This window comes from Siniperca chuatsi, linkage group LG20 (genome assembly GCF_020085105.1).
Source record: "Siniperca chuatsi isolate FFG_IHB_CAS linkage group LG20, ASM2008510v1, whole genome shotgun sequence".
NCBI classification, from domain to species: Eukaryota; Metazoa; Chordata; class Actinopteri; order Centrarchiformes; family Sinipercidae; genus Siniperca; species Siniperca chuatsi.
Genome location: NC_058061.1, coordinates 21,833,455 through 21,861,374, shown reverse-complemented (window position 1 = coordinate 21,861,374; position 27,920 = coordinate 21,833,455). Strand labels below are relative to the sequence as shown.

The following is a 27,920-nucleotide window of genomic DNA, read 5'->3' as shown; positions in this document are numbered from 1 at the left end:
TCATTTCTCGCTCTGAACATTTTCAAAATTTAAGGACCCTGAGTCTAAATATTGGTATCCTGCTTTTAAACCACACTCTCTGTAACTTTCAATTGTAAACCTGTGTCCTCAGTGGCAGCTACTACAGCCCTGATTGCTAGTGAAATCACAACAGTTACTGTAGTCCGAACAGTATCAGCTTTTATTTTGAAAATCTGATAACACGTGTTAATCGTATTGCGTTGCTTGACACTGGTACCTCCGCTGAGGACGGGACGTTGTCGGATTGGATGCGAAGAAGAAGATTGCAACATAGCTGGCTATAGGGGAGGATCTGTGAACCAGGCGGTAGGAGTGAAAACGCAACATTAGCAGTGGAAACTTTACTGTGAGTCAGTTCAGCGGAAGTGGAGCTCTAGAAAAGTTAGTGTGCGCAACAGGTGTCGAATTTTTTTTGTATGGTTGTGGTGTGACTCCTTATTGAAAGTCTTTGAAGTGGTTTGGATAGTGAGGATAAGTTTTCGTCGAGTAGAAGAGTAACAACATGTCAAACCTCCGACCCAGACTGTGTGTGCTGGAGAAAGGATCCAGCGGCTACGGGTTCCACCTGCACGGAGAGAAGGGCAAGAGCGGGCAGTTTATCAGGCTCGTGGAGCCCGACACACCCGCCTCAGCAGCCGGACTTCTCGCGGGTGACCGCCTGGCGTTCGTGAATGGGGAGAGCGTGGAGGGCGAGAGCCATCAGCAAGTGGTCGCCAAGATACGGGTCACCACCGGGGCTCTAGAGCTTATCGTCGTGGACGCCGAAACGGCTGAGCTGCTGAAGAAGCTCAACCTGGAGTGCCGGAAAGAATTCGTTACGGAGGGGATTCCCCAGCCCGGTGGGGACAGCGACTCAGACCGCGGGGACACACAAAGCAACGGCACCTCGAGGGAGGCCACCCCTGTCCCGCGTGAGAACGGGGATGCTTCCTCGGAGAGGTCGGACAGGCTGAGCGTCAGCTCCAGCACCAAGGTACAGTAAAGCACAGCAGCTCACTCTGTTTAAGTTACTGCCCACTTAACTCGGTGTACCCTAGACCTATCACTATATTATACTGAATTATATTACATTATGTTATATTCTTGAGCAAACATATAATTTTGAAATACCTTTGCCTCATAATGATGACTAAATGGGTGTCATCCTAATTTTCTTCAGGCTTTGATAAATCCCTTCCAAGCTAGACCTTGAAAACTGTCAGGTCAAAAGGTCATTCGACCAGAAACCTACATTATCTGTCCTGGAATTGTTAGTGAATAAAAGGTAGGCTATAAGACAAAAATGTCTCAAACTGACTAGATGGTTATTTCTGTGAGTTGTTCTGTAAAGGAATGTCATTCCTCAGGTTCTCAAGAGGATTTTTTTCTTTATGATGTCAAAAAGAAAATTGGAGCTACGTCTTTCATAGTTTTGCTATGCTAAAAAATGTTATTTAGGAAAAAAAACCCCCACCATTGATAAGTTTAAGTTGTTAAAAACATGAAATGATATCTAAATTCTACAACTAAATACTATTTTACAGCTGTGCCTTCATGTTTTCGTTCAGTCCTGTCACATTTACATCAAACACTACATAGAAAGTGTGCAATACACCTTTAAGGCTGTGACACTGATCAGGGGGGAGTTCTGTCATTGACCTGTATGATTTTTTTTTTTTTAAGCTTGTTTTTTCACAATTCTTTGAGGAGGATGAGCTAAAGGGTCAGGCCCAGTCCCGCTAAAATATCCCAGAAAAGAATGACCATTTGAAAAAATATTGATGAATTATTCTCTTTTTACTGTGTTAGCTTTTTGTAAAAAATCTCCTATATAAAGGTAGTTGTTTTTTGTTTTTTTACAACTATGAGTGCCTGGTGGTTATTCTGTGGTTACCATCCACTACAGTTGATTGAAAAGTTGCTTATATTTCTTATACAAATTGGTTGTTAGATACAATCATGGACATGTGATCAATAAGAAAATGCTCTTTGTATCAAAGAAATTCATTTGGAAACGTATAGAATTTTTTCTGTGACAGGGCCTGTTTTAATGTAGGCCTATTAGTAGAACGTGATCACACATTACATCATATCAAACTCCACCTCGTGGGCATAGGCATGGCATATTATTTATCATTCACCATGAATACTTTGAATGAGTGACCGGTTGCTATCATCCTGGCATAAGCCGTTTTCTACCGGCATACCAGTCGTGAGCTTGTGACACACACACACACACACACACACACACACATATATATATATATATATATATATATACATATATATATATATAGATTTGGTGTGACAGTCTGACAGTGGCCTACCACTTTCAAGCGGTACCTTAGGCATCGGTATGTGCCGGTGGAGCACTCTAGGGACCCGTCATATGCCTCTGAACCACTAGTGGCATAACATCAGCCACTTTTTGACCTCAATATCACTCCAAAATCCTCTGTCATGTGATTTTTGTATCATCATATAGCTACAGTATCATAATACAGTAACATTTCTGGAAAAATCAATGGAGAAACTTGACGCAGAAGTTTATTCTTGGCCTTGGAATCAGTATGTGTTACAAACACCCTCAACGCGAGGTCCACTTACTTTTACGTTACATTATTACATTTGTTTCATCCACAAGCAGTTTCTTAGTTGAGAAACAGTTTGTTGACAAAATATCCAGACAGAAATGTCTATTTTTGGCTAATCCGACAAGTTAGATACCTGAAAAATAAAGGTAATTTATCACATTAATGCATTCTGGATCATTGATTTGCTGCATTATTTACAATGCCCTAATACATCCAGAGATGTTAAAACGATAGCTACCATGGTATAAACAGTATGGGCAAATCTCTGATATTTGATACATTTATATTATCTCCCTGTATATGTTGACATACCCCCTACTCTACCTGTCAGTGTGTGCGTAAACATAAGCTGCAATGTAAGGTTTACCAGCTCATTGAAAACACAATTCACTCCATATTACCTAGTCAGACTAAATTGTCATATTCAGCAGTCAACACAGCAGTTCCCCTGGCTTATATCGTACTATCTGATCTGAGGCCAGCCCTGCCTCTGAGCTGCAAAGGTTATGTAGAAATAGATCCCCTATTAAGTAGCCACTTCCAGTGCCAGTGAAAGGCTATCAGCTAAGACAGAGAGGTGACACAGCACAGTGAAATGTGCCAGGCCTCTACTCCTTCCTGTTGAACAGAGTCTTTGTCATATAAATGTCTGTCAGTCTCTCTACTTCCCATCTTGAATTCCCTGTCAGGTTTGGCTTGTCGGACCAGAGGTTTCGCCACATTGATGCATGTCAGCGAGACATAGCATCTTTTTAACGCTGTTATTATTATGCGATGACATAATGGGACAAAGATAGTGCTTTTATTGTACACGCCCAGAGTGTCTAGACTTGTTGGATGAAGGTGCATCACAATTTCTGATTTCCTGATTGAGCTTTGTTGATGGTACTCACAAAAGGAGCTAGATTAACAACAATAGTAATGGTGTGACTCCCTGTCTGGGACTCTGAGACCTTCCACCACATCGAAATTTGAAGTACTTTGATGTACATTTCTTTCCTTGGATTACCATAATCCTGTCTCTTCGAAAGACCAGGCTTTTGTTGTCCCTTATGAAACTATTTTATAAGGTTATTCTTTGAAATGGTCATAAACATGGCAAGATTTTGTAGGCAATGTAACTGTTTTTAGCCAGTGCAAAGTCTGGGCCCTGATTTAAATGTTGTATAACGCCAATGCAAAATAGCCTCATTGTGTAGGTGTTTAGCTGTGTGACAGAATGGGATGTGGTTTATATTTAGGATTTACAAAAATAATGGCATACTTGGTTATTTTTAGACTTGGCCCCCTCAGTAGGTAGGAGTCAAGGGTCAGCTACAAGACAGCATGAAGGTACTGGTAGTGATTTAGTGTCTTTCATGGATCACAGTGTAAATCCTCATACTTAAATATCTAGGCCTATAGGTTATCATTAGGGCTGGAACTAATAGTTATTTTCATTATTGATTAATCTATTACTGTTTTTTACTTTGGTTAATTGATAAATCACTAAAGGTTTAAAAGGGACATGGACAGGGGCCACACGTGGTTTTGTTACTACTGTACAATGCTAACTTGGGTGTCTGCATAGGCAGATGTTTTCATGACATGTGCAGATGGCTTGTAAAGTCTCATGGTCATAAATGCGGACCCTTGCAAGAATAGGCAGATGACAGAATGTATGTAACATGGGTCATGCGACCTGTGGTTACCCATAACACCCCATCCACAGAGATGTTGAGGTCCTTCAACATCTGCCGGACAATGCTGAGGATGTTTTATGAGTCTGTGATGGCTGGTACTATCCTGTATGCTGTTGCATGCTGGGGCAGCAGGCTGAGGGTAGTGGACGCTAACAGGCTCAACAAACTGATCCGTAAGGCCGGTGACCTTGTGGGGGTGGAGCTGGACTCTCTGGCGGTGGTGTCAGAGAGGAGAATGCTCGCCAAACTACACGCCATCTTGGACAGTGTCTCCCACCCACTCCATGACGTGCTGGTCAAGCAAAGGAGCACCTTCAGCGGAAGACTCATCCACCCAAAATGCACCACAGGAAGTTGTTCCTGCCTGTGGCCCTCAAACTCTTTAACTCCTCCCTCTAAGTGTCAGTCTGTATGACCCTAGGTCACTAAACTGGACATTGGATCATTAACATCACTGCAATACTTGAAATAATTGTGCAATATTCTCTGTTTAATACTCCGGTGCAATATACTCTGTTTTCAGTTTAATTTGATATTTATTCATACTTCTATTACTGCAGTGCAATATCCACCGTCTCATAATCATCTAATAAGCTACACTTAACTTGACAGCACTCATTATTGCACTATTACTTATTACTTATATTATTACATTGTATTACACCATACATACTTATCAACCTCTAAATCCACTTTGGTACTTACACTTATTTTAGCTTTTATACTTCATATCCACATTGTACTTCATTTATCTTAGCTGTATTATAGTGTATCATATTCTGATTTGCTTAGTACTTCTATTCCTGTGTGCACTGACGTGACAGTGAGCAGCTGTAACAAAAGAGTTTCCTCTCAGGGATCAATAAAGTATTTCTGATTCAGATTCTGATGTTTGTTTGCAGAAGCATAATTCCAGTCTAAATGCCCAGTCACACCAGTATTTAAAACAGTTACATTTTGGAGTTAAATCATTTCATTTCAATGGAATCTGCTTGCGGAGATTAAGTAAATCAGAGCAAATCTTTCGTGTCGAGTTGAACCTTGGTGAAATTTGACACAAATTTGGAGTGTTGACCAAAAGCAAGCTGTGTGGAGAGTGCTGACCTTTAAGGGAATGAAGAGTCCAACACAGAGGAAGCTATCATAGCCTATTATCTGTGTTGCACCATCCACTTTTATATAACCCTGTTCAGTTTGATTATAAATTGCTCCTCCAAAAGAGGATTGGTGAAGCAGATACTGTTTCAGGTATTAATTTGAGGAGTCTCCTTATCGGTCCACACAGATCTCGTGTTTTCGTCTGCTGCTTCGGTGGATATTAAAGTCACATGCTTCATGTACGTCGTGATTTATTCGCCAAGTCTGTTTCCATTGCACTTCATCGCATTTTGCTTTTATCAATACACAGACTTTTCCCCCTTTTTTTGCAATATTTCAACTTTTTTTCCCACTTTGCGCAGCCTCAAATGTCGAACGACGTTAGCAGTTGTTGCTTCTCCACCTGTGATTTTTGAGCCACATGTTTTTCATGTTGCCGTCCATTTTTGTTGACCACGGCATAAAGAATGCAGTCTTTGTATCCGTATGTGATAATCCAACGTATCATCTGTTGTCTGCTAATGTGCTCTTCCAAACACACTTTGCCCTCCTGCTCTGCAACGTTATTGGCTACTGTCGGATTGATTCAAATTATATCTGTTGTCAGTATATCTGTTGTGTTAAGTTAAGCTGCAAGTCATTTTTCATTTTGTCAAGTCTAAAGTCAGAATCAGAAATACTTCAGAAATACTCCCTAAAGTCACTGGATTCATGACCCAAGTCTGACTCAAATTCAAGTCATATGACTCGAGTCCACGCCCCTACCTATACCTATATGGATCTCCTACACGTAAGCACATTTTGCCCCTGTTCTGCTGTAAATGGGATGTTTAGGTGGCTCATGCCCCGTCACTAAAACTCTGACCTCCAGTAAGTGAAAAGCCCAGACTGGCTGGCTGGGATGCTAACCTGCAAACCTCCAGCAACATTCCTCCCTGATGGGAAACTTGGCAGAGCCTGACTGATGGTCTGATACTGGCCTCTGACACCAGCCTCCCAGTGGGATACACTTGAGTGGGCTAGCCAATGATGACGTGACACTAGCCCTGCTGAGCACAATCATGGTTACGCTACAAACAATAGTTCCTTTCACGTGATTGTCTTGGGTTAGACTTGGTATTGCAGTCCAGAGTGCAGTCACTAAACTTTTTTCACACTAGATTAAGCAAAATCCTCATGGGGATCTTCTTACCAGCGACTCGGATATCTAATTCTTCAGAGATTGCTTTTTCCTGGAAGATAAAAGCATAAACTGAGTGAGCATGCCATCATATTATGGTGACATCCTGGCCTCCAGCGACTCAGTCCTCCACCACGCCAAGGGCCGTCCATCGGTCACCATAGAGATCCTCAGCAGCAGAAAGAGGCTTTGTCCACAGTGTTTGCATGCAGAGAAAGGCTTCTGAGCCAGGGAGGAAAGGAGAGAGGACTCTCACGCCTCAACAAGGAGGCCATGCTGACCCTGAAATACCTACACCCTCACTTAACACACTGTCAATAGGGCTGGAGTGAAGTGAGAATATGTGTGTGTGGGTGTGGGCAAGAGGGGGTTGGCCACAGGATTAAATAGCAATTTGTTCTATACTTGTAGATGTGAAAATGTCAAACAAATGATGAAACAATAGAATCCTAAATAAATGGGTGTTGAAAGTGTTGAGGCAAGGTTCTAGTGGTTATAAAGAGGTTCTTAGCCAAAAATAAAAAGTTGGTGGCATTTCATTCCCGACAATCCATTGGAGAGGATACAGACTCATTATACTGTTGTCTTCCAGGGCTTTTTTCACCCTCTCTCTCCTTGCTTCCGCTCCCTGTTTGCAGTTACAGAAGATCTTAAGACTTCGATCCTGAGACTGAGAATAAAGGCCTTGAGGCAGCTGTCATGTTTCCAAGAGATCATTTCTTCTATAGTGTTTCACAACATCTCTTATCACCCAGCTCATATAAGCCTGGGAAAGAACAATTAAACTACCGCTTTATTTATTGAGGAATAGTGAACGCTATAAATCAATATTACAATAGTCATGTTACTCAATATTTCCACAGTTACCTAAGTTTATGTCGTTGATAGAATGTCTGTAGTTAGTTGCCCCCTATGATTAGAATATTTTGTCTCAGTGTATTACTCAACATATCAAAGTATTTTAGGTTTAAACGATTAGTCGACAGTATAGCTTGACAAATGCTGGATTTTTAACACTAATACAGATATTGATATTTCAGAGTTTATTTTTGATAAGAGCAAGTTTGTTTTTAAAATAATTGTGACTAAGATAAGTTCTGAACGGGACATTTTACAGATGAAAAAAATACTTGTGAATGTTATATAGTGGACAAACTCAAGTATGTAATGACAACATTGTTTCGAAATTACCTCAAACTGCAGCGTTTTTGTACTGCAGTTAACTTATCGGTTGGCATATATGCCCAATACCAATATATCTGCAGTAGATAATATTGGCCCGGCCAGCTCTAGTCAATAGGCAGATAATTAATAGCCTATTTTGATAATTGATTAACCGTTTAAGTCAAAACATATGCTGGTTCCAGCTTCTCAAATGTGACGATTTGCTGCTTTTCTCTGTTAAATATTATAGTTGAGTGAATATCTTTACATTTTGGACTGTTGGTTGGACAAAACAAGCGAAGACATCACCGTGGGCTCCAGGAAATTTTAATGGGTATTTTTCAGTATTTTCTGACATTTTACAGACAAGGCGACAAATTAAACAAATTAGTGACAACAAGGTCCACTCAGTAGCTGGTCTGGAGCTTTTGACCGTATCACATGACCTTCCTCTGCAGGTGTTGCCCAGCATTTTAAGGATGTCTTGTCCATGCTGGCTTTAAAGTAAATTTAATAATTGATAGATTAATAGATAATTAAAATAACAATAAGTTGCAGTCTATAGTTGTTTTTCATACCCAAATTTGTTCTTTGGTGCGAATCTGCGTATGACTGCAAAAAAGTTCTATTTTGAGTGCCCACAACAAGAGATTCCCATGCTACTGCGGGAACTGCACCTGGTAAATGACCTTTTCTACTGACTGAGCAGTGTTCGGACCCCTCAGCAGTGATCACGTAACTATCATTATTACCATGTATGTGCAGAGAATCTGTTAGATGTGCTTGTACGATGCTGGCAGAAAGGCTGCCAAATACTCAGAAATCAACATCATTATATAGCAGATGTCATCATCTGATGGAGATGCTGTATAAATTATCTGACACATTTTTCACTGATGACTGGGCACCTGATTGCGCAGTCGTTCCTGTTATTCCCCAGGCAGTTGATAAACTGTGCCTATTTGGAGCTAAATTACAGCCTGTACTTAGAGACTTTCAAGTCATACCATTTCTTTTTTTATGTCATCAACTGTGTGTGTGTCTTGATTACATAGTATTAACAGCATTGATTGTTTGAAAAGTGAAACATTCATAAAGTTTTTTTACTGAGACCAAATCTTTATGGCATTGCCTGCCTTAACAACTTTCCATCAGATGGTTCTTTATATGGGCTGCCATCCAAAACAAGCTCCATAAAAGTGCTGTTGGCGTCATCTGACTTAGATCCTCACTGCCTCACTGTTTTCCTAGTGACATAGTCTAAATAAACACACACACAGATACAAAAAAAAAAGCCTGTTGGTTGTCCAAGCTTCCGTTACAGTCCTTTTATTCTTAGCAACAGAGAAAATATAGCCATCCAGTCATTTTTCAGCATTTTCCACTTGAGGTTAACCAATGACATGCTTCTGACACTGAGATGACAAGGAGACTTTTAGCCATCACTGCTGTGATCATTTTGTTCCCTTGGACTCTGACTGGACCGTGAAGTTAAGCTTTCCAATGGAAGCCTGCAGCTCCATCAAGATTTAATCGGTGTCTTTGGCATGACAGGGATTATAATTCCATTTGGTGCAAGCAATTAGGAAAGTGTCTTTGAAGTCTCTCCATCTCTCAAACTCTGAATGCACTGATACCATGTTACATACGGTACAGGGCTTTGGACTGCTCTAATCTGTCAGCAGTTGCTAAATTGAGAATTCAGCATGACCAAACTGATTGAGATGATTATATGCATAGAGACCAGGGTGAGATGTGTGGGAGAAAAAAACACAATATGTTCGGAAATGTGGACAGTTAATACAAACATTTTTGTCACCATTCCCTAACACTCTGTTATGGTGTCAAATTGAGCTTTGTGAAGCTAAATTTAAAAAAAAAAAAAAAAAAATGTAAACCATCCATTTACAGCTGCTTATCCAGATCTGGGTGGCAGGAGGCTAAGCAAGGTAGCCCAGACATCCTTCTTCCCAGCCACACCCACCAGCTCCTCTTAGGGAATCCTGGGTCTGCCCCAGAAGGATGTGTCTGAAAAACTTCTACAAGCATTCACAAGGCACCCTGATCAGATGCCCGAAACATCTCAGCTGACTCCTTTTTTAATGTGAAGAATACCGGGTTTACACCAATCACCTTTCGAAGGTCTTCACCCTGTCTCTAAGCGTGAGCCCAGAAGGAAACTTATTTTGGCTACTTGTTAATGGCAAGCTAACGGTGATGTTGTCAGACATTTCAGTTAAATAACAGGGTTTATTTTCTTCTGCTGACATCTCAGTAAAATGTCTGCTTGCTAACATTTAATTTTAGCCCAACATAAGCAAGAAGCATTTTCTTTGCTAAGTTAGCCAACATTAGCACTACACTAACAATCACCTTGACTCCTTTCATTACGAAGACACATTCTATACCAAGCCTTCCGAATCTCTGAGCTCTTCACCCTGTCTCTAAGGAAACTCATTTTGGCTAGTTGCTAATAGGAAGCTAACAGTAATGTTGGCAGACATTTGAGTGAAACAGGGTGTAATTTCTCCTGATGTTATTTCAGTAAAATGTCTGCTAGCTAAAATTTTACTTGGCTTGACATTAGCAAGATGCTAATGATTTGCTAACTTGCCAACATTAGGACTGCAGTGCATTAAATAAAAACGTTAAACATAAGTGTACAACTCTTCACCATTTTCACTTTTTGTTGCTACAACAACTTTGTGGGTGACAGAAAGCTGGGTGGGTGGCTATTTCCCTGTTACAGTCCACTGAGCTCGATTTGACACCATAGATTCTCCCATGTTTTTCTCTATAGATCTATAGAAGATCATTTCTGTGGGTTTAGTGCTAATTCATTTTAATACATCCTCAAAACAGCATCAATATAATCTTAAACTCATTTTTCAGTTGCATATTTTGTGGGTAGAGGCCACTTCTGTAATCTCTCTTCCCTCCCCCACACACACACACACAATACTAACATACAAGTTTCACACACACACACACACAGCAGGTTCCTCTGTCAGCTTATGAGTTGTTAGGTGTTGGGGTGGAGCCAATGAGGAAACCACTTCCTGTCCTTGTAACAAGTTGCTATAGTGCTGAAGCTACATTGTTTGTTTTAGTCTCAGCCACTTAATGCTAACCATAATGCTACATGTAGTGGCAGTCCTGTGTAGTTTGTGTTGATTATGCCATCTTATAACTTCCTCAAACAATAAACACAAAGCTACATGTTGCCAAGTTCATCAGGCAAGCACACAGTCAGTCAGTACACGGCTAAACAGTTTGGACAGACTGGACGTCATGCACCAAAATACAGCTGACTGCTTTACTCCACATGATTTATTTACTGCGACACGCAGGTGAAGACTATACATGTAATACTGTCAGACAGTGTACTTTACGTACTAAAAATCTTGTTAAGGGAGAATACATGGAGGAAATGGGTTTTAGAGGTTACAAGAGAATGATTAAGCAGAATAATGTGCCAGCATTCTTTGTTTGGGATGTTTACCACAGAAAATGAGGCTGGCTGGCTGCCTGGTTTTTCACGAGTTACACAATGGTTAATTTTTTTTATCCTAAAAGTAATTATGTTACCACAACAAGTGATAGATTATAGTACTTTGCCATTCAACCGATATTTGTACTGCCATACATTTATCAAATGATTTTGCATTTATTTAATGACAATATTATTATTATTATTCTTGTATCAAGGCCCAGTGAGAAAATTCAGTGAGGAACTGTTAAAGTCCATTGCACAACATCTGCTGTTGAGGTGTACTGTGGACTATAGCAATCCCTGGACTCTTTTCGAGTTGATTATTTCAAGAGGCTGGTGTGAGAGGGGCTGTAAGGTTCAAGAGTGTCAACACATGCTCTACTCAGACAAACCTGTAAGGGTGGTTCGACAGAAATGGCTGACATCTTACCATACTGTACTTTGTAAAAACGTACAACATGTTTGAGGTGTAGCTTTTTTCTCTCTGTGGAATTGTGCCCAGAGATAGTCGTAAAGGTTTCACATCTCACACTGTTTCACTCTCAGTTCAAGGTCCTCCCAACAAGTCAGCCCCTTATTATGCGATACCAGGTTGGAGCACAGGATCTGATGTTTAACTACAGCAAGCTGTAAAACCATTAACCTTTGATATTCACCAAGCTTGGGGAATGTTTACAATGGCTGCCTGCTGCCTTTTGTACCATCACACTAAAACTAGGCTAATCCTGCATTCATTGCAATTGTGGCAGATCGCAAACCAGATGTTATTTTTCTGTTGGTACAAAGTGTCATCCACTGAGCCTGCAGCCAGATCTCTGCAACAGAAATAGCATTTTCTGGTTCCTTTGTGCTAAATCCCCACCAGGCTGCAGGTGCTACTCTGTAGTTGACCTTTAACCTCCCTCCCAGGTGCTCTGCAGATTTACAGATAAATATCTAACTTAAAATAAACAATGACTTCATTTAAATATGCCAATGTTAAATATGTTATGTATTTCTTTCATTTTCTTCGAAATTAAAATGAGATTATTTTTAAGGGTGTACAAGTACAAACAAACAAAATAAAAAAAGGTTGTAGGCATTTTAATGACGCGTGAGCCTGCCGTTGATGTTGGTAGGGAGCACAGCCCGCAGGTCTGACTCCACTGACAGGCGCGCTCTTGTCTTGTTTTCATGTATACCAGGGATGAAAGAGCCAGATCACACAAATGATGTCACGCAGTACCTCAGTGAATCAGACAATGATTGATATAAATCTTCCAAAAGCAGACAAAACCTGTGCGTTAAGCTTAGCCAAGTAGTGTTAAGTCTGATTGTAGTTTTGTCAGTGGGCTCAGAGTCAGTCCTGTGAGACTGTGTTGAGGGCGGAGATGTGTTTCGGCATTTCTTTGAGCTCTGCTTAACGCGTCAAATCGCTTCCTCTGACTGTCACTGTTTCTCTGACTGCTGAGCTTCTGAAAGCTCCTGAGCCGGAAAGTGTGTTGTGTTACTATGACAACCGGCAACTGTGAGTTATCATGTCATTAGCTGCAGCATAACTGCATATAAAAAATTTTGATAGTGATTTTGAGTATTTCTGGCAGCAGGACGGTGTATGTAGTATTGAGTCAAAATAAACTAGTGTGTGTGTGTGCGCATCGTAATGAAGAACATGTCACCCAGTGCAGCATGTGTGGCTCACTGATGTGTTTTTAATAGTTTTTGGACAACAATGGAGCTCTGTGGCCCAGAGGAATAAGATATACATATATATCTTATTCCTCTGGGCATGTGTGTGTTACACGACATTGCATACCACTCAGAATTGGTATGTGCAACTGAATTCTGCGCTGCTACAACTTTGACTGCAGGGATCATTAGGTTATCATATGGCCAGTCACATGTCATACGTACTGTGTAGGTGTGGAAACACGTCTTCTCTGATGTTTATCGTCAGGAGAGGGTTGCTTTAGCAACAAAAATTGTAAATTGTATCAATGCCAGCTTGTTAAAGAGACTCTCTGCTGGACTTTACCCAGTGGTGTCATTATCATAAAGCACTTGCTGTCACTGCACTGTTTTGCTGTGCGTGGCTCTGCTGATACTGTGGTTTTCCTGTGCATGCTGTGAAAGAGACCAGAAAAAACAAGCTGAAAATCCGAATGTAGTACTCAAATGTCATTTGAAATGCATGCATTATGATTAGGTGACGCTGGTGATGTGGTAGAGAGATTTATGGAGATGGTAATAAAGGATATGTCTGTGTCCTGTGTCTCTGTGCCACATACTCCCAGGGCCTTCTTCATATTGCATATGACTGGTATTGGCAGAGAGACAAAGCCAAAGTGCGAGTGAAAGACAGAGAGGTGGCAATCTATCTCTGGTCACCCGTGCCACAGGCAGAATCTCTCCTCCCCTATGGTGCAGTAAATGGATTATATGGAGTTTGTTCACCTTACATTACTGGTTCAAATACCCATCAGTAGCCATGCTGTATCTGTGAGATGGTGTGCTTTAAACAAAGTGTTTGCCAGATCCTCTAATGTCTGAACTCCCCTTTTCGATGTTAGAATTGGGGGAAGGACTGGCTTACTTGTTACGAGAGCATGAAATCTCCGTACCTGTTTAGGTAACAGTGGTCTACGTGGCACAAACACTTGTGACTCATGCAGTGCTGCTCTCTTTCTGGAGATTCGTCTTTCTCTGGGTCAAGAAGACTTTTTCTTTTACATAAAAAATAATGCGCTTTGGTGTGTTTGCTTCATATCTGTGTGTACGATTAGCTCGCTACTAGTGTTGTAACTACACTCATCCATTTCATACACATCGATAAGCTTGTACGTTATGAAATAACAGCAAGAGAAGGGACTTTCGGTCGGTTTTTAGTCGGTAGTTTATCCTTTAGGCGGCATTAATTGATATATTTGGCCACTTGGTGGCAGCGGATGAAGTTGTAAACACAACAATAACGTATTTTCATTTTATAAAGTTGTTCTTGCAACACTTGCCTATTTACACATCCAGACACAGACACAGAGCAACATTATCACTCATTTGGAGTTGCGTTTCTGGCCACCTGATGAATGTACTGTAAATCTAATATTCCCTCTTGTTTTAGCTGTGGCTCTTTTTCTGCTAACTGTTCCACTGTGTTCACCAGCTAGTCTCTGACTTTGTCTGTCTGTGGTTTGGTGCTGAGCAGGTAGTGCACAGTGGCTTTATCAGAGCTTTTTTTGCTGAAAACAGCTGCCTGCTGCTGCTGGAAACAAGGTTGATGAGCACAGTGAGACGCCCTGTAACGCTCTGTAGAGCTGAGGGGAACTGCAGAGTCAGGTGATAATTGTCTGTGGGTTTATCAGTTTTTAGTCGTGTGATCGGTTGTTAATATAAAAATATTAATTGGTGCAGCTTTAAGACAGCACTTCTTCCCAGGCTTGGTGCCAATTTAGGGTGGAACCTATGGTGCTTGACAGGAGGCACTGCCACAGATTGCATGAAAGATTGCAATATGATTGGCTGCAGCCTTGACAGTGATACATATCTCTAAATATTTTTAGGTATGTATGCAGTAAATCCCCTGACCCAGAAGGAGGTATATGACTCTGCTTGTAAGATGAGAAAATTGTAGCGTGCAGCATTCCAGTGTTGTACTTTGCACCTGTTATACCATCCTCATCATCTTCATTAACAGCCACTGGTTATGTGGGCTTTGTCATAAACCTGTGATTCCTTCCAAAGGGTCAAGCTGACTATCACCTTACGTTAAGTCCTCCCAAGATCACACAGACTCAGAATGTTTCAGCAATCATCAACCAACCTGATTTCATATAAACCTTTGGATCAATGCATAATCCGCTTTGCAAGTGGCTGAGAGGGTGTGTCTGTCTTGAGTGAATGCTGAGATTGCAGTGGTTGATCTTGAATGGTCACTTGGCAGGGAATCACTTACAGATAGCTGCTGATAGCTGGGGAAGCTGCATTGATAGGTCTGGTTTTATCAGGTGATGGAAGTGCAACAGGCAGGTGGGGAACATTTTTATCAGCGCCTAAGATGTTCATTATTGTTACTGACTCATGTACATATTAGCTGTAAAAGGGTTTGGAGGCTGTGTTTTTTCAGATGGATATGGAAGCCAAGAAAAGAAAAAAATAGATGAAGCGTCAAAATTCAAAATTATGAGATACTAATTTGAACAAATTTTTTTTTGTTTGAATTTTTAAATAAAAATTACAAGATAATAAATCAATCTTTACTTTTAAAGTAAAAATGTTGTTAGTTTAGTAGTATCTCTGAATTTTGACTTACCATAAATAGAGAAATGGGCTTCCGTACATCCACAGAATGGACCATATCTCAAATGTTCACCTTGAGATTAAGGGCAGATTTGTCAAACTGACTAATTATTTTAATCGTGCATGTTCAAAGGACGGCAACAAAATTTTGGAAATTGAGGTATTGTAAAACCTTTTATGGAGCTGACCCCTTTTGTAATAGGAACTCATTCAACAATAATTTCCAGAGTCCTGTAATAAAGATGTAGCTCGTGGTAACAGTGCTCTAACTGCACGTGTGATTACACTGTTAAATGGTTGAATAAATATAAAGGTCCTTCACCCGCACATGGGATTAGATACTTATCTAGGCATAGGCTACAGCAGGATTAGCCTCTGCAATCAAATCTCTTATTATGTGCGTGAACATGTAGATCATGTCATAACAAAAGACTTTTCTGCCTTTGCATGTTGATGACCTCCTGTAAGTGTTCTGCTTTTTTAAGTCTGACTCTATATGTTATTTGTACAAATAAGCACCATTTGTACAGTATGTAAATAGGGAAGTTAAATGAAATATACCTTGTTATTTAGAACAAACATAACGATTGTATTGATGTGGAATCTCAGATTGACGTAAACAACATCTGGAAGTGGACTACATTGGCGAAATCTAAGATTAATTGCTCTAAATTGTATTTTAAATGCACTGGCTGAAGGCAGCCATTAAAGGTCCAGTGTATAACATTTAGAAGGAGCTATTGGCAGGTAATGGAATATAATATTCATAAGTATGTTTTCATTCATGTATAATTACCTGAAAATAAGAATCGTTGTGTTTTCATTACCTCAGAATAAGCAGTTGTTATCTACATAGGCAGCAGGTCCCCTTCCACGGAGGTCGCCATGTTGCGCCGCCATGTTTCTACAGTAGCCCAGAATGGACAAACCAAACACTGGCTCTAGATAGGGCCGTTCGCGAGTTTCACGGCCACCGTAGTTTCTCCTACACGCTTGGAAGGGGAGGGTGATGCGATCCGTATTCAAATGGTTGCAAACTGCAATTTCACCTTCTAGATGCCACTAAATCCTCCACACTGGACCTTTAAGTAGCATACAGTATGTCACATCCTTCTTTAATAAAAAATGGCCATGTGGTTCTTGAGTCTCTCCCTGCTATTTATTGTTTTGTGATTCACTTTATTATATCAAACCATTCACAAGTATGAGATTCACAATGACAGCTATCAGCTGTTATATTTACAGCTGTTAGACCTGCTGTCTAGAATGGTGTATAGTTTTTATAAAATGTACAAGTCAAAGTTAAGTCTTTATATTACAATCAGTCTTTTCTTAGGTTTTTACATTTCCATATTAACTGACAAATAGTGAGCAAGCTCATTTGGATTTACTATCTCATAACTTAATTTATTTAATTATTTATTTAATTTGGAAAGGGACCATGTACAACATTAAACATAAATGTTACCATTTGATGTACCAGAGTTATATTAAAGTTATAATAAGTCAAAATTACGACACACTAAATAATAACTGTGATTTACTTACCATCCCATCATCTGTTACATCTCATCATTTTAATTTAGAATGTATAATATTGACTTAGTAAGTTTAAATTCTTTACTTTCTGTCTCATAATTGTAACTCAAAAAGTCATTGTTTCTTTTTTTTTTTTTTTTTCCCTGGCGGAGATGGGCTTCCATAGTATTTCAGGGGTCCTGGGAGCAATGAGTACTCCCAGGAAATACACAGAGCCAGGCTCACTAGAGGCTCTTTAGAAAGTCTGAAATCTCAGCAGCCACAGGAGTGAGTGGCATTAATCAGCTACACAAATGAAGTCCAGATGATACTGCGTATTATTGCTATTTTATACAGAGAGAGAAACATTACTGATTACACCTTTTAATTAACTGTTTTTTCTCCTGTTGTATGTGCAGGAGGAGAAAGACGGGCTGCGGCCTCGTCTTTGCCACCTGAAGAAGGGAGCCAGTGGCTACGGCTTCAACCTGCACAGTGAGAAGTCCAAACCAGGCCAGTTTATCAGAGCTGTGGATGAAGACTCTCCAGCACAGAGAGCAGGCCTCAGACCACAGGACAAGATCATGAAGGTATACAACATGTGCTCACTCATTCTCTAAGTCACATGCACACACAGTCACTTTTTCACATTTATCCAGATTCTGTGTGTGTGTGTGTGTGTGTGTTTTATTGTGTTTGTATCTGTATCAGCTGTAATCCTGTTACATCAGTGAGCAAACAGGAAACTAAAATCCCAAGAGGTATTAGATTATTATCAGATTGAGAGTGTATGTAGCTGTAACGTGCATATGTTTTTGCGTGTGCGTGCAGACGTGTTCATCTATATGCCACTGTGTGTGTCTGTGTTGTGTGAAGAGTGTTTTTTTTGGTGTGTGTTTGAAGCAGAAATCTGAATTTTCTCTGTGTGCGTGTGTGTGTGACGGCCAGGCCTCCTGGCCATGTTGAACATGGCAGGGTCAGAGTTAATCCACTTACTTTGTCTGTGGGCTGAATTACAGCCTGCTCAAACAGTCTGCAGGGCCTCTCGCATGCAGGAGAGAAGGGGGGGTACAGGGATGGTGTAAATTAAGTAACACCACAACTGTACATACTGTATAAACATCGAGTTAGAAGCTTTAACAGGTCATTATGGAGGTGTAGGAGGTGGATTTCGGGAAACAGATTGCTCGGAATTTAATGAATTTTCTATGGAGATCGGGGAGTTTTTCAAAGGGTCACTGGAGAGGAATATAACAGAGTGTTCTGTACCACCTGTCCAATGTTCACCGCCAGTTGGGAGTTGGTGAGACTGAGAGATTGCTGACGGTATTCCCACCTTGGATCTTCCTCCCACAGAAATTCCTCAGTGACTTATCTCCTTGGATGCTTGATTAGTTCCAACTGTGGGAGTATGCTTGTATACTACGCCCTCTAATAAAAGTGTTGCCAAACATTTTCCATCACTGGTACCATTACTCTTCTGTCAGGTATCATTCCATTCATTACTTTTCTCTACAGCCACAAAATTAGCAACTACATCTTTTCTTACCTTAAAAAATCATCATTATTCACAATGTTCTTATCGTCCTCTGCCTCAAAACATTTTTTAATGGTGACTTTGATGATATCTGAAATTGAAAAAGAATGCATTACACCACAGTTGTAAAGACGTATAATGTGATAACATGTTCTGCCCTATGCTATGGAGAGCCAAAGTGTTATAATAATAACATAATATTAAATAAATAATAGGACATTATGAGATAAATAATCATATGAATAAATACAGTAAAAATATATATAAATGAACCAATGATGGTGAAATAGTTTAATAAATTATTTAAATGTAACTAATAATTATTAGATTTAATTTCATCCTCCTTATCTGCAGTGTAACAGAGTTTTAATGGAGTTAATTTCTATTTAATTATAGAAATATATTTATTTATGTATTTTATTTCAGAATGTCACTTTTCATGACAGATGGTGTCACCAAACCCTTTCAGCCAATCACATTGCTCCAGCCTCGCCAGCTGCCAGTTAGCTAGCTAGCTAGCTCCTGTTAGGTAGCGCAGGGGTTTTCAAAGTCCGACACTTGAAAGCGTGATTATTCTCAGGCAAGTTCTGAAATTATAATTATTTTACTTTATTCTACGATTTCTGAGCGGAATTTATGGATTTTTATTCACGATGGACATCCGAGATAGTGATATTCTAAAAGTGTGAGTCACACTGAATCTGAAAATATGTGTATCATGTCATAACTCAGTCAAATCTGAACACACACAGAAGCAGTACGAAGTCAAATTGCACAGTTCACCTCAGGCAGCATCGCCGTCTCATGTCCCACTCTCCACACCGCCTTTCCACTCTCCACACCGCCTTTCCACTCTCCACACCGCCTTTCCACTCTCCACACCGCCTTTCCACTCTCCACACCGCCCTTCCACTCTCCGCACCCCTCGCAGGAGGTTTTTGAAAACCTCTGAGGTAGAGCAACCAAAGAGAGAGACTTGTATTTACCATATAGCGCAGTATATTTACCCTCTGCCATTTGAGTGTGAAATGTATGCTCTGTTTAGTGGCCCCAGAAATTCCAACAATTAAGTAAAAAAAGTAGCGTCCATGTTGTCTACAGTACGTTCTGCTAACAAACCCACAATGCAATGCGTCACATTTTATAGATGTTAAAATTACAATGTGTGACTGTACACCTGTCAGTGATGATGCGAAATGAAATGTCAGAAATATCGACGGAGTGAACGACGGAGTGGTTTTGGACTGAATTAACCAGCTAGTTGCTTCCATCATCAGATAGCTGACTAAGTAGGAAGCATGTGAGAGTTTAGTTTTTGTGTCTGTGTGCTGTATTGGTAGCAGTTGTTGAGCTTGCCGGTTGAGGTTGGGGGCATGTGGTAGTCCTTTTTCATTTTGACTTGCCATAGCAGGTAAAGCACAGGTGTTACTAATAACATTAAGTATGGCTTTGTCCTGTTCGGGTGTCCCAGTTAGCCATGAACAATGCCAGGACCCTGAAACTGAAGCAGCTAAATGGAATTCAGCCACCATTCATTTTATTATTTACACCTGTGCTTTTTCTACTGTGACGTGTCAAAATGTGTTCGGTGACATTCAGTTGTCATTGGGAAACATGCCATTATATTGTACAGACTTTTGAAAAGGGGCATATTGAAATAAAAGTGTACATAATGAAATAACCTCACTAACATTTCATAAAAATGAATTAGGATTTATCAATTTATTGATTAATTCATATAATTTTTAGGTATTTATTGTTGTCATTCATTTGATAATGTCTTCATTGTTTACTTAATGTTGAACACCTCAGGGTGGCCTAGCAGCCAGTTAGCTTGTCCCCCAACCAGAGAACTCGTTTGATCACTTGTTTGTTGGTTCCAAAGTGCCTCGGAGCTGGTTTCTGAACCTGTCTGCTCCACAGCTATTGTCCTGGAAGGCAAAATGATTTTCCTCTCAGGGATCATTGAAATATATCAGGTTGAACAGGAGCTGCTAGTTTCACTCAGTGGTTAGTGCCTGGAGTGTCTGGAGCTGTTTGTTTGGGCTTGTTTGGTTGCAGCTTCTTAAATGTGAGGATTTGTTGCTTTTCTCTGTTTTCTATCTTTGTAAATTGAAACTTTGGGTTTTGGACTTTTGGTTGGACAAAACAAGACAGTAAAAGACGTCGCCTTAAGCTAGGGGAACATGATCACTGTATTTTTGGCATTTCATAGATCAAACGAATAACTGACTAATTAATAAAATTATAAATAAATTGATTGATAATGAAACGTGTCAATAGTTGCAGCCCAAACAAGTGTAAACAGTGTTTCCACAAGAAAAGTGCAGCTCACTGGTTAAACCGTGATGGCAGACAGCGGTCACATTCTGTCTCAACACCTTCAGCTGCTGAATGTGAGCTCAGATGAAACAGTGGTTTGTTTATGTGGATGTTCTTTTAGCACTATGCTTAATATGGTTAATATGATTAAAAGGCTTTTGCATTTGTATTTTTGTCCAGCTTTTCTTAAATAAAGAGCTTTAGTTAAATACATAAAGGAATCCGTTCTGGTTAAAGGACCACACCCCTGGTTTTTCATGTGCTCTTTGCTACAAAGCACTTATGAAAACGGAGTAGCAGACTGTTTAAACTTAATTCATCACAGTGAACATCAGTGTGCTTTCGTTTTTTGCCACATTATTATTATTAGGACGAAGTTCATTTAAGACTTTTCAAATCAATCAATCACTTACCATGTAACAATAATAAATGAGAATCTAAATGAGAAACACAACCAAACTGCCCCCCCCCCCACTCTCTCTCAGGTGAATGGTGTGTCAGTGATTGGCATGCAGCACTCAGAGGTGGTGGCAGCCATCAAAGCAGGAGGAGACGAGACCACACTGCTGGTGGTCGATGCCGAGACGGAAGAATTCTTCCAGAGATGCAACATCCTGCCCACCGAGGAGCACGTGACTGGTATGACCCGCAGATGTTTACACACACACACCGATTTGGCTTTGTAAAAGTTGCTGCTTTTAGTGTCTGGAACTTGCCAGAGTCCGCAAAAGTGCATGTTTACCATTAATAGATCAAGAACAAAATGATCAGAAATAGAGTTATAACCGACTGTATAATGAATATAAATATGGATGAAGTGAGGCCTTATGTCTTCTTTTCCCCTGTAGGACGTCTTCCTGAGCCAGCGTCAGAGAGAGCATCAGAGGAGGAGGAGGTGAGGACCACTGCGTGCGCGCACACACACACACACACACACACACACACACACACACACACACTTACAGATAGAGCCCTGGAAAAGCCCCACTGATCCTCTCTGGACATTCCTGGGTGCAGATTAGGAGTTCTGGACAGTTTTGTGCGACGCATTCTGGCTGTCTTCATGTGTTTCCTGTCAGGACTGCACTGTAAAAGACCCGAGTCTGACCGATAACCATTTATATTTTGAAGGGTGATACTGATAAGTTGTGCACTGAAGCACGCAAGTATCCAGTATTTCTGCCACTGTTTTTCTCTTCAGTGTAGAAAAACCCTGCAGAGTGTTACTGTAAACTAGGGCTGGGTGATCCGTTTTAAATCAGTATCACAATATTTCAAATATTTTTCAAATATTGGAAAAAATATGCAAAATACTCAGATTTATGTCAGTGCAATGAACTGTTGCATTAGAGTAGACAAAACTCCATCGTCAGCTTTTAGGATAGAGTTTATTTGTATAGCACATTTCATACACAAAGGCAGTTAAAAGTGCTTTACATGATGCATTAAAAATAATACAGCGGTGGAGCGCCCCGGGAGCTGAATGGCTACAGAGCATGCCACATCACCGCCGACGGTTCGATTTCAGCGAGGGACCCGTGTTGCAGGTCATACCACCGCTCTCTCCCTCCCCTGGCTTCCTGTCTGTCGCCTCTCTATGGACTGTCTTTAAAAATAATAATAATAGTAAAAGATGACATAAAAAACACTGAGACGCCAAGGAAGGCCTGAGGGGTTATATGGTGAAAGACTGGTGTGATGCGATCGGTTTTCTTTTCTTTGTTGTAAAACAAGAACACAAAAATATCTTCACAATATGTTCCCACTGAAATCTGTTATTGCATATGATAATTTTGAATTATTGACCAGCCCATGTTACCCATATATATATATATATATAGTGATTTAATTTGATTGTGGGCTGCTACGCATATATAACAAGACTGATAAAATATTATTACCAAAAAAAGTAATGCATATTTAGATTGTGATCAAGATACTGTTCTACACTCAGGTCAGTTTTCCCACTGACAGTCAATGTAGCGCCGATCAGTACAAAAGGTAGGCAGCAAAACCGATAATAATGACTGAACATTATCAGCTAGTTTTTAAAGGGGTGACGGACGAAAAACCACCAGAGGCCGAGATGTCCTGACTTCCAGCCCCCAGTCGAGCTCCAGAAGCACTGGATCCTACATGACGCGTTTCGCTCCACTCTCCCCGCCGGTGAATACTCCGTGTGCTCTGTAGCAGAGGCTTTCTAAACACTCAGTGTCAGCTGTTGTTGCAGAGGCACAGCACTTTATCAAAAGTAAAAACTCCCCTGTAGGAAGGAACAGCAACACTCCACCCTCCTCCTCTCTCTCTCACACACACACACACACACACACACACACACACACACACACACACACAGACATCATGGGAAAAGTGGATTGGCCCCTCTGGTGACATTGTGGCTGACCCTTCACCATGGCAACAAGAGCTCACCAGTGTGTTTTACTACCCCCCCTTCTTTCTCTCTCTCTCTTCTGTGTCCCGGAGGATCATGGGATTGAAGTGGCTTTAACTCTCAGGGCGAGTTGGGGATTATGCTAATGAGATGACTAACGAGCGCTGTTCACATACTCTCACATGCAGGCAGATTACACTCTACTGCAGCAAGAACAATCACTTATTCACCAGCACTTACATAACACGGTTGGGTATAAACACTCATGACGACCTCTGACCTGTGTGTGTGTGTGTGTGTGTCTGTTTTATCAGTTGACCATATGAATGGCGTCTGATTTACCCACAATTACAGAAGCTGAGAAACATTCCTGCAGCTGATTGAAATGAGTTGATCTGAGCTAAAATACTGCATTAGACTCCTTCTGCTGCCACTGTTTAGTTTGTACACAGATCTGGTATACACATAAATAGCAACAGGTCCAACCATTAACAGAAAACACTCCTGGACAAATAGTCAATATCTTAAAGGGGCAGTTCACCACAAACTCCACAGATTTGTTGTGAGCCGTTTCATGTAGGGACTATTTTCTTTCTACCGATAGTTCCTGCAGGAAACTGCTCACAACCAGGTCTGTGGATCATCTTGAGTAACCGGGTCAGGATTTCTGGAAAGAGACATCGCTGTTTAGTAACTCGGCAACTCACACCAAAACAATCTAGATGGATAAACAGCACTACAGATAAGAGGAAAAATATGTATTTTTGATTTTGGGGTGAACTGTCCCTTTAAGTTAAGGTTTTTAAGTTGCATTAGCAGAAATAGAAAGTCCATTAAAAGAGAATTAAAATCTGTCTGAATCAGTCTGAATCAGAATGCAGTAGTTGTGGTTTAGTATGTGCCTGTGTGTTAAAGGCTCTTCTAGCAGCTAGAAAACATCACAGCGGGGCTCTTGTGTTATGCAGCATATTGTAGCATTTGTCCAAAGCCACTTACAGAGGCCTGAGTTTATTTTTAGAAGAGCAGCTGCTTACGAATTGGATGCCAATTTCATACGTCCATGAAGTGTCACCCGGGGCGATGCACCGAGGATCGGGTCAGACGGTGCAGTTTAAGAATGTGGACGTTAGCAGGGATGTGCTTTTTTCCCCCCTGCGTGTTAATATTTCAACCAGTTTTCCATCCTGCACACAGATTAGTGCTGAGGCCGAGCCTCGGCTTTAATAAGTGAGTGATGAGAATATGATTAAAGCTGCACAGCACTGAGGCACGCTGTCCAGCGGGGCTCTGCCGCCCCCTGCTGGACAACACCTAAACAGTCACCCACAGTATTTTCTCTTCCCTCTAATCGTGTGCAGCCATGCAGATAGTTTTAGTTTTACTAGTCCAGGTTTTGAGATATCTGTCTCTGAGATGTCTGCGTCCACCTAAATACATTGGAGGTGAATGTCATTTTGTTTGTGGCGCTCAATGCAGAGAAAAGTGCCATTTTTACAGTTCAAGGAACCAAAAAAGAATACCAGTCACAACACTGATACGCTAAATTCAGCACAGCTTTCGCCTGTGTCAGAAGCAAGTAAGTGGACCTTGAGTGGAGATTGTTTAATCAACTGCTGTTTCCAAGGTCAGGGTATACAGTCCACTTTGTACCAAAGACACAGGCCCTATGAAAACTGTTGACAGTACGGACAACATGTTGTTCTGTGATTTGGGTGAACTGACCCTTTAATCTCATGTTTGGCAGGCGGCAGCAGAGATGAAGCCCAAAGTGTCCGTGAGCTCGTCAGCCTCCAGTGCCTCCTCCAACGCCTCCCTGCCAGCAGCACCCACCCGCTCCCTCCCTCCACAGGTACTGTGTGCACCATGTTTACTTCATGGAAGCACTTTAGCACCTTTTTTATTGATACAACTCAGAGATACCCTAAATACAGAACAAATATTAACAATATACATATATTTTTAAGTTGAAGTATAACGCGTCCACCAATAGGCCTCTTTATCCCAACACCCCACAGTTCTTCCTCTGACCAACGATGCAAATGCCACAGGCAAGGCATTTCAAACACAGGCAGCTACAAGTGCTTACATAGACAAAGAACAGCATTAGAACGACATTCAAAAGCAATAAAAAGAAAAGAAAATCAATTAAGATAGAATAAAATGAGATTTAAAAAATAGATCAAATAAAATAAAACACAAATAGACTAAAATGATAATAGAGCAGAAATACACTTATATGTAATACCCTCTAATTTATTGGTTGCTCATTGACTGGAACCCCACAGAAAGCTGTCCAAGCTTCAGCTTCCAGGATGCTTTCATAACAAATAGAGTAGATGAGGACAAACCCAAAACCCGTGGGTCAGGTGTGCTGGATCACCGAGACACCTGTCACATGTCGCGTCTAAATCAGGATATGTTTTTCAGCAGTCTGGCAACCCAGCTTTCATGCGGCATACATGTTTCCCCAAGTTCTGTTTCCTACGACGGAGTGTTAAGGCCAATACAGGCCATTGCAACTTGTTTCTTGTAATATTATGACTTTTCTTGAAATAACTTTTTTCTACAGTAATAACATCACAGCTTATTCCTAAAAATACCATATTTATTATAGTGTTATTAAGGGAGAATGGCTATTCTTGTGGAGCTACCACCTTATAAAGCCCGTACTGTGCAAAGCATATTAAGATTCATGTACAACAGCTTCCTTACTTACTATCAATAAGCAGTAATTAGGAATTATTGAGGGAAAACTCTTAGTTAATGTCCTAGTAGTTGTAGAATGTGGTCATGCAGAAAAAGGGATTAAAACGTGCTTTATAATGATTAATAAAGAGCCAATATGCTCTAATATGCATGCTAATACACGACTAGTTCATTGTGAATATGTGTACCCTAATATAAAGTGTTCCCAACATGTTTTCCTGACAGTGGCCCAAATACTCTGCTTTGATTTCATTTAGGGCTGCAACTAATTTATTTTCATTATCAATTCATTCATTTGGTCTAAAGAATATCAGTAAAATAGTGAAGAATGTTCTTAAAGCCCCGTGTGTCTTCAGATGTCTTGTTTTCCCCAATCAAGAGTCCAAAACCCAGATATTCAAATGACTATCACATAAGAAAAGCAGTAATGTCCACGACTGAGAAGCCGCTCCCAGGAAATGTTTGGCATATTTTCTTGAAAAATTACTTGAACTAGTAACTGATAATCAAAATAGTTGCCACATCCTTAAGGGGGATGTCTAGAAATGATTCACACCCTGATCTTGGAGGCACATTGGTCAAATTTAGATCATAGGAGGGAGGTTGAATTTTGTTGACAGATTATTAAAGTGCAAATATAATGTATAAATCCTAAAAATGAATGATGCCTGATTCCCGCCAGAGAGAATCTGACATGTAATTCAGATGTGTGGAATAGTCCTGATATTCTGCAAGGGCAAGATTAATGTACAATCTGTGTGTGTGTGTGTGTGTGTGTGTGTGTGTGTGTGTGTGTGTGTGTGTGTGTGTGTGTGTGTGTGTGTGTGTGTGTGTGTGTGTGTGTGTGTGTGTGTGTGTGTTCAGGTCGAGAGAGCCCCGGAGCCGGCCCCAGCTGCTGACGGCCTGGGTCTGGGCATGTCACTGGCCCAGGCCAAAGAAAGAGCCCGTCAGAAAAGAGCCGCCAAGAAAGCTCCGTCCATGGACTGGAGCAAGAGGAACGAACTGTTCAGCAATTTATAATCATCATCATCATCATCATCGGGTCCATCTCCTTCAGACTGTCTGACAGTCTCAGCTGCCCTGTCTGCTCTCTGGATTTTGTTTTTACATTGTCACACTGTATGAAAGACAGCGTTCATGTAGAACATTTTAAACTCCCATGTTGAACAGTATTATACGATGATTTTATTTGTTTTAATTTAGGGTTTTGCCGCTCTTTCATGTTTTAAATAATGGTCGAAATGTCAACGTCACGCACGGGAATGAATGTTAATATATTACGAAGAATGTTTAAAAGAGAAAAATAGTAATGTACAGTTTCTCATATGAAAAGGAGCATGTAAGGACTAATGGGGCATAGGGAAACGATAACCTGTTGGCAGATTTTGAGTCAAAAGTTTAAATCTAAATGAATGTCAGATTTTGATGTCTGCAATCAGTAACTACAATGAAAGAATATACATTTTCTCTTGTCAGTATCTGTGAATGAACAATGCTAAATAACTCTCCTAGGCCCTTATTGCCAACATAACCATTCCATGACAATCTGCTGTCCTGTTGGGACAGTGTTTGAACACCATCAGTATGTTAAAGTCTTGAGGGCTTTTGGGACTGTGTAGTTTTTAGAATGATGAAAGCTCTGGTAGCCTTACTGGAAACAATTCTTCATGTCTGTCCAGTTGTCTTTCCCTCCAGGGTTTCTGTCTATGATTCAAGGAAATTAGAGTTTATCTTTTCATGTAGCTCTTGATAGATTTGTACATACATAAATAAATGATTTAAGAAGAAATGTTATTTTGACTGGAGTGAAATGAAGCTCATTAGTAAGTTGTGTTGATTCTGCTGAAATTTAAAGTTGCACCAGTTGGTCTGAATATCGACTACACTTGAGACTTTTATCATGTGAAAATATAATATATAATCACCCAACTCAGCAGTTCCCCTCAGCTTTACAGAGCGTTT

At 40.5% G+C, this 27,920-nt stretch overlaps 1 protein-coding gene across 1 annotated transcript; it reads left to right on the top strand.

Annotated features, from left to right (window-relative positions):
* The first annotated feature begins 260 nt into the window (after positions 1-260).
* On the top strand, positions 261-27,752 carry LOC122867327 (Na(+)/H(+) exchange regulatory cofactor NHE-RF1-like). Its single transcript, XM_044177996.1, has 6 exons — positions 261-994; positions 17,421-17,591; positions 21,346-21,499; positions 21,709-21,755; positions 24,997-25,101; positions 26,823-27,752. Exons 1-6 carry the CDS (start codon positions 524-526, stop codon positions 26,976-26,978), a joined length of 1,104 nt encoding a protein of 367 aa, XP_044033931.1. The 5' UTR covers positions 261-523; the 3' UTR covers positions 26,979-27,752.
* Positions 27,753-27,920: the final 168 nt, after the last annotated feature.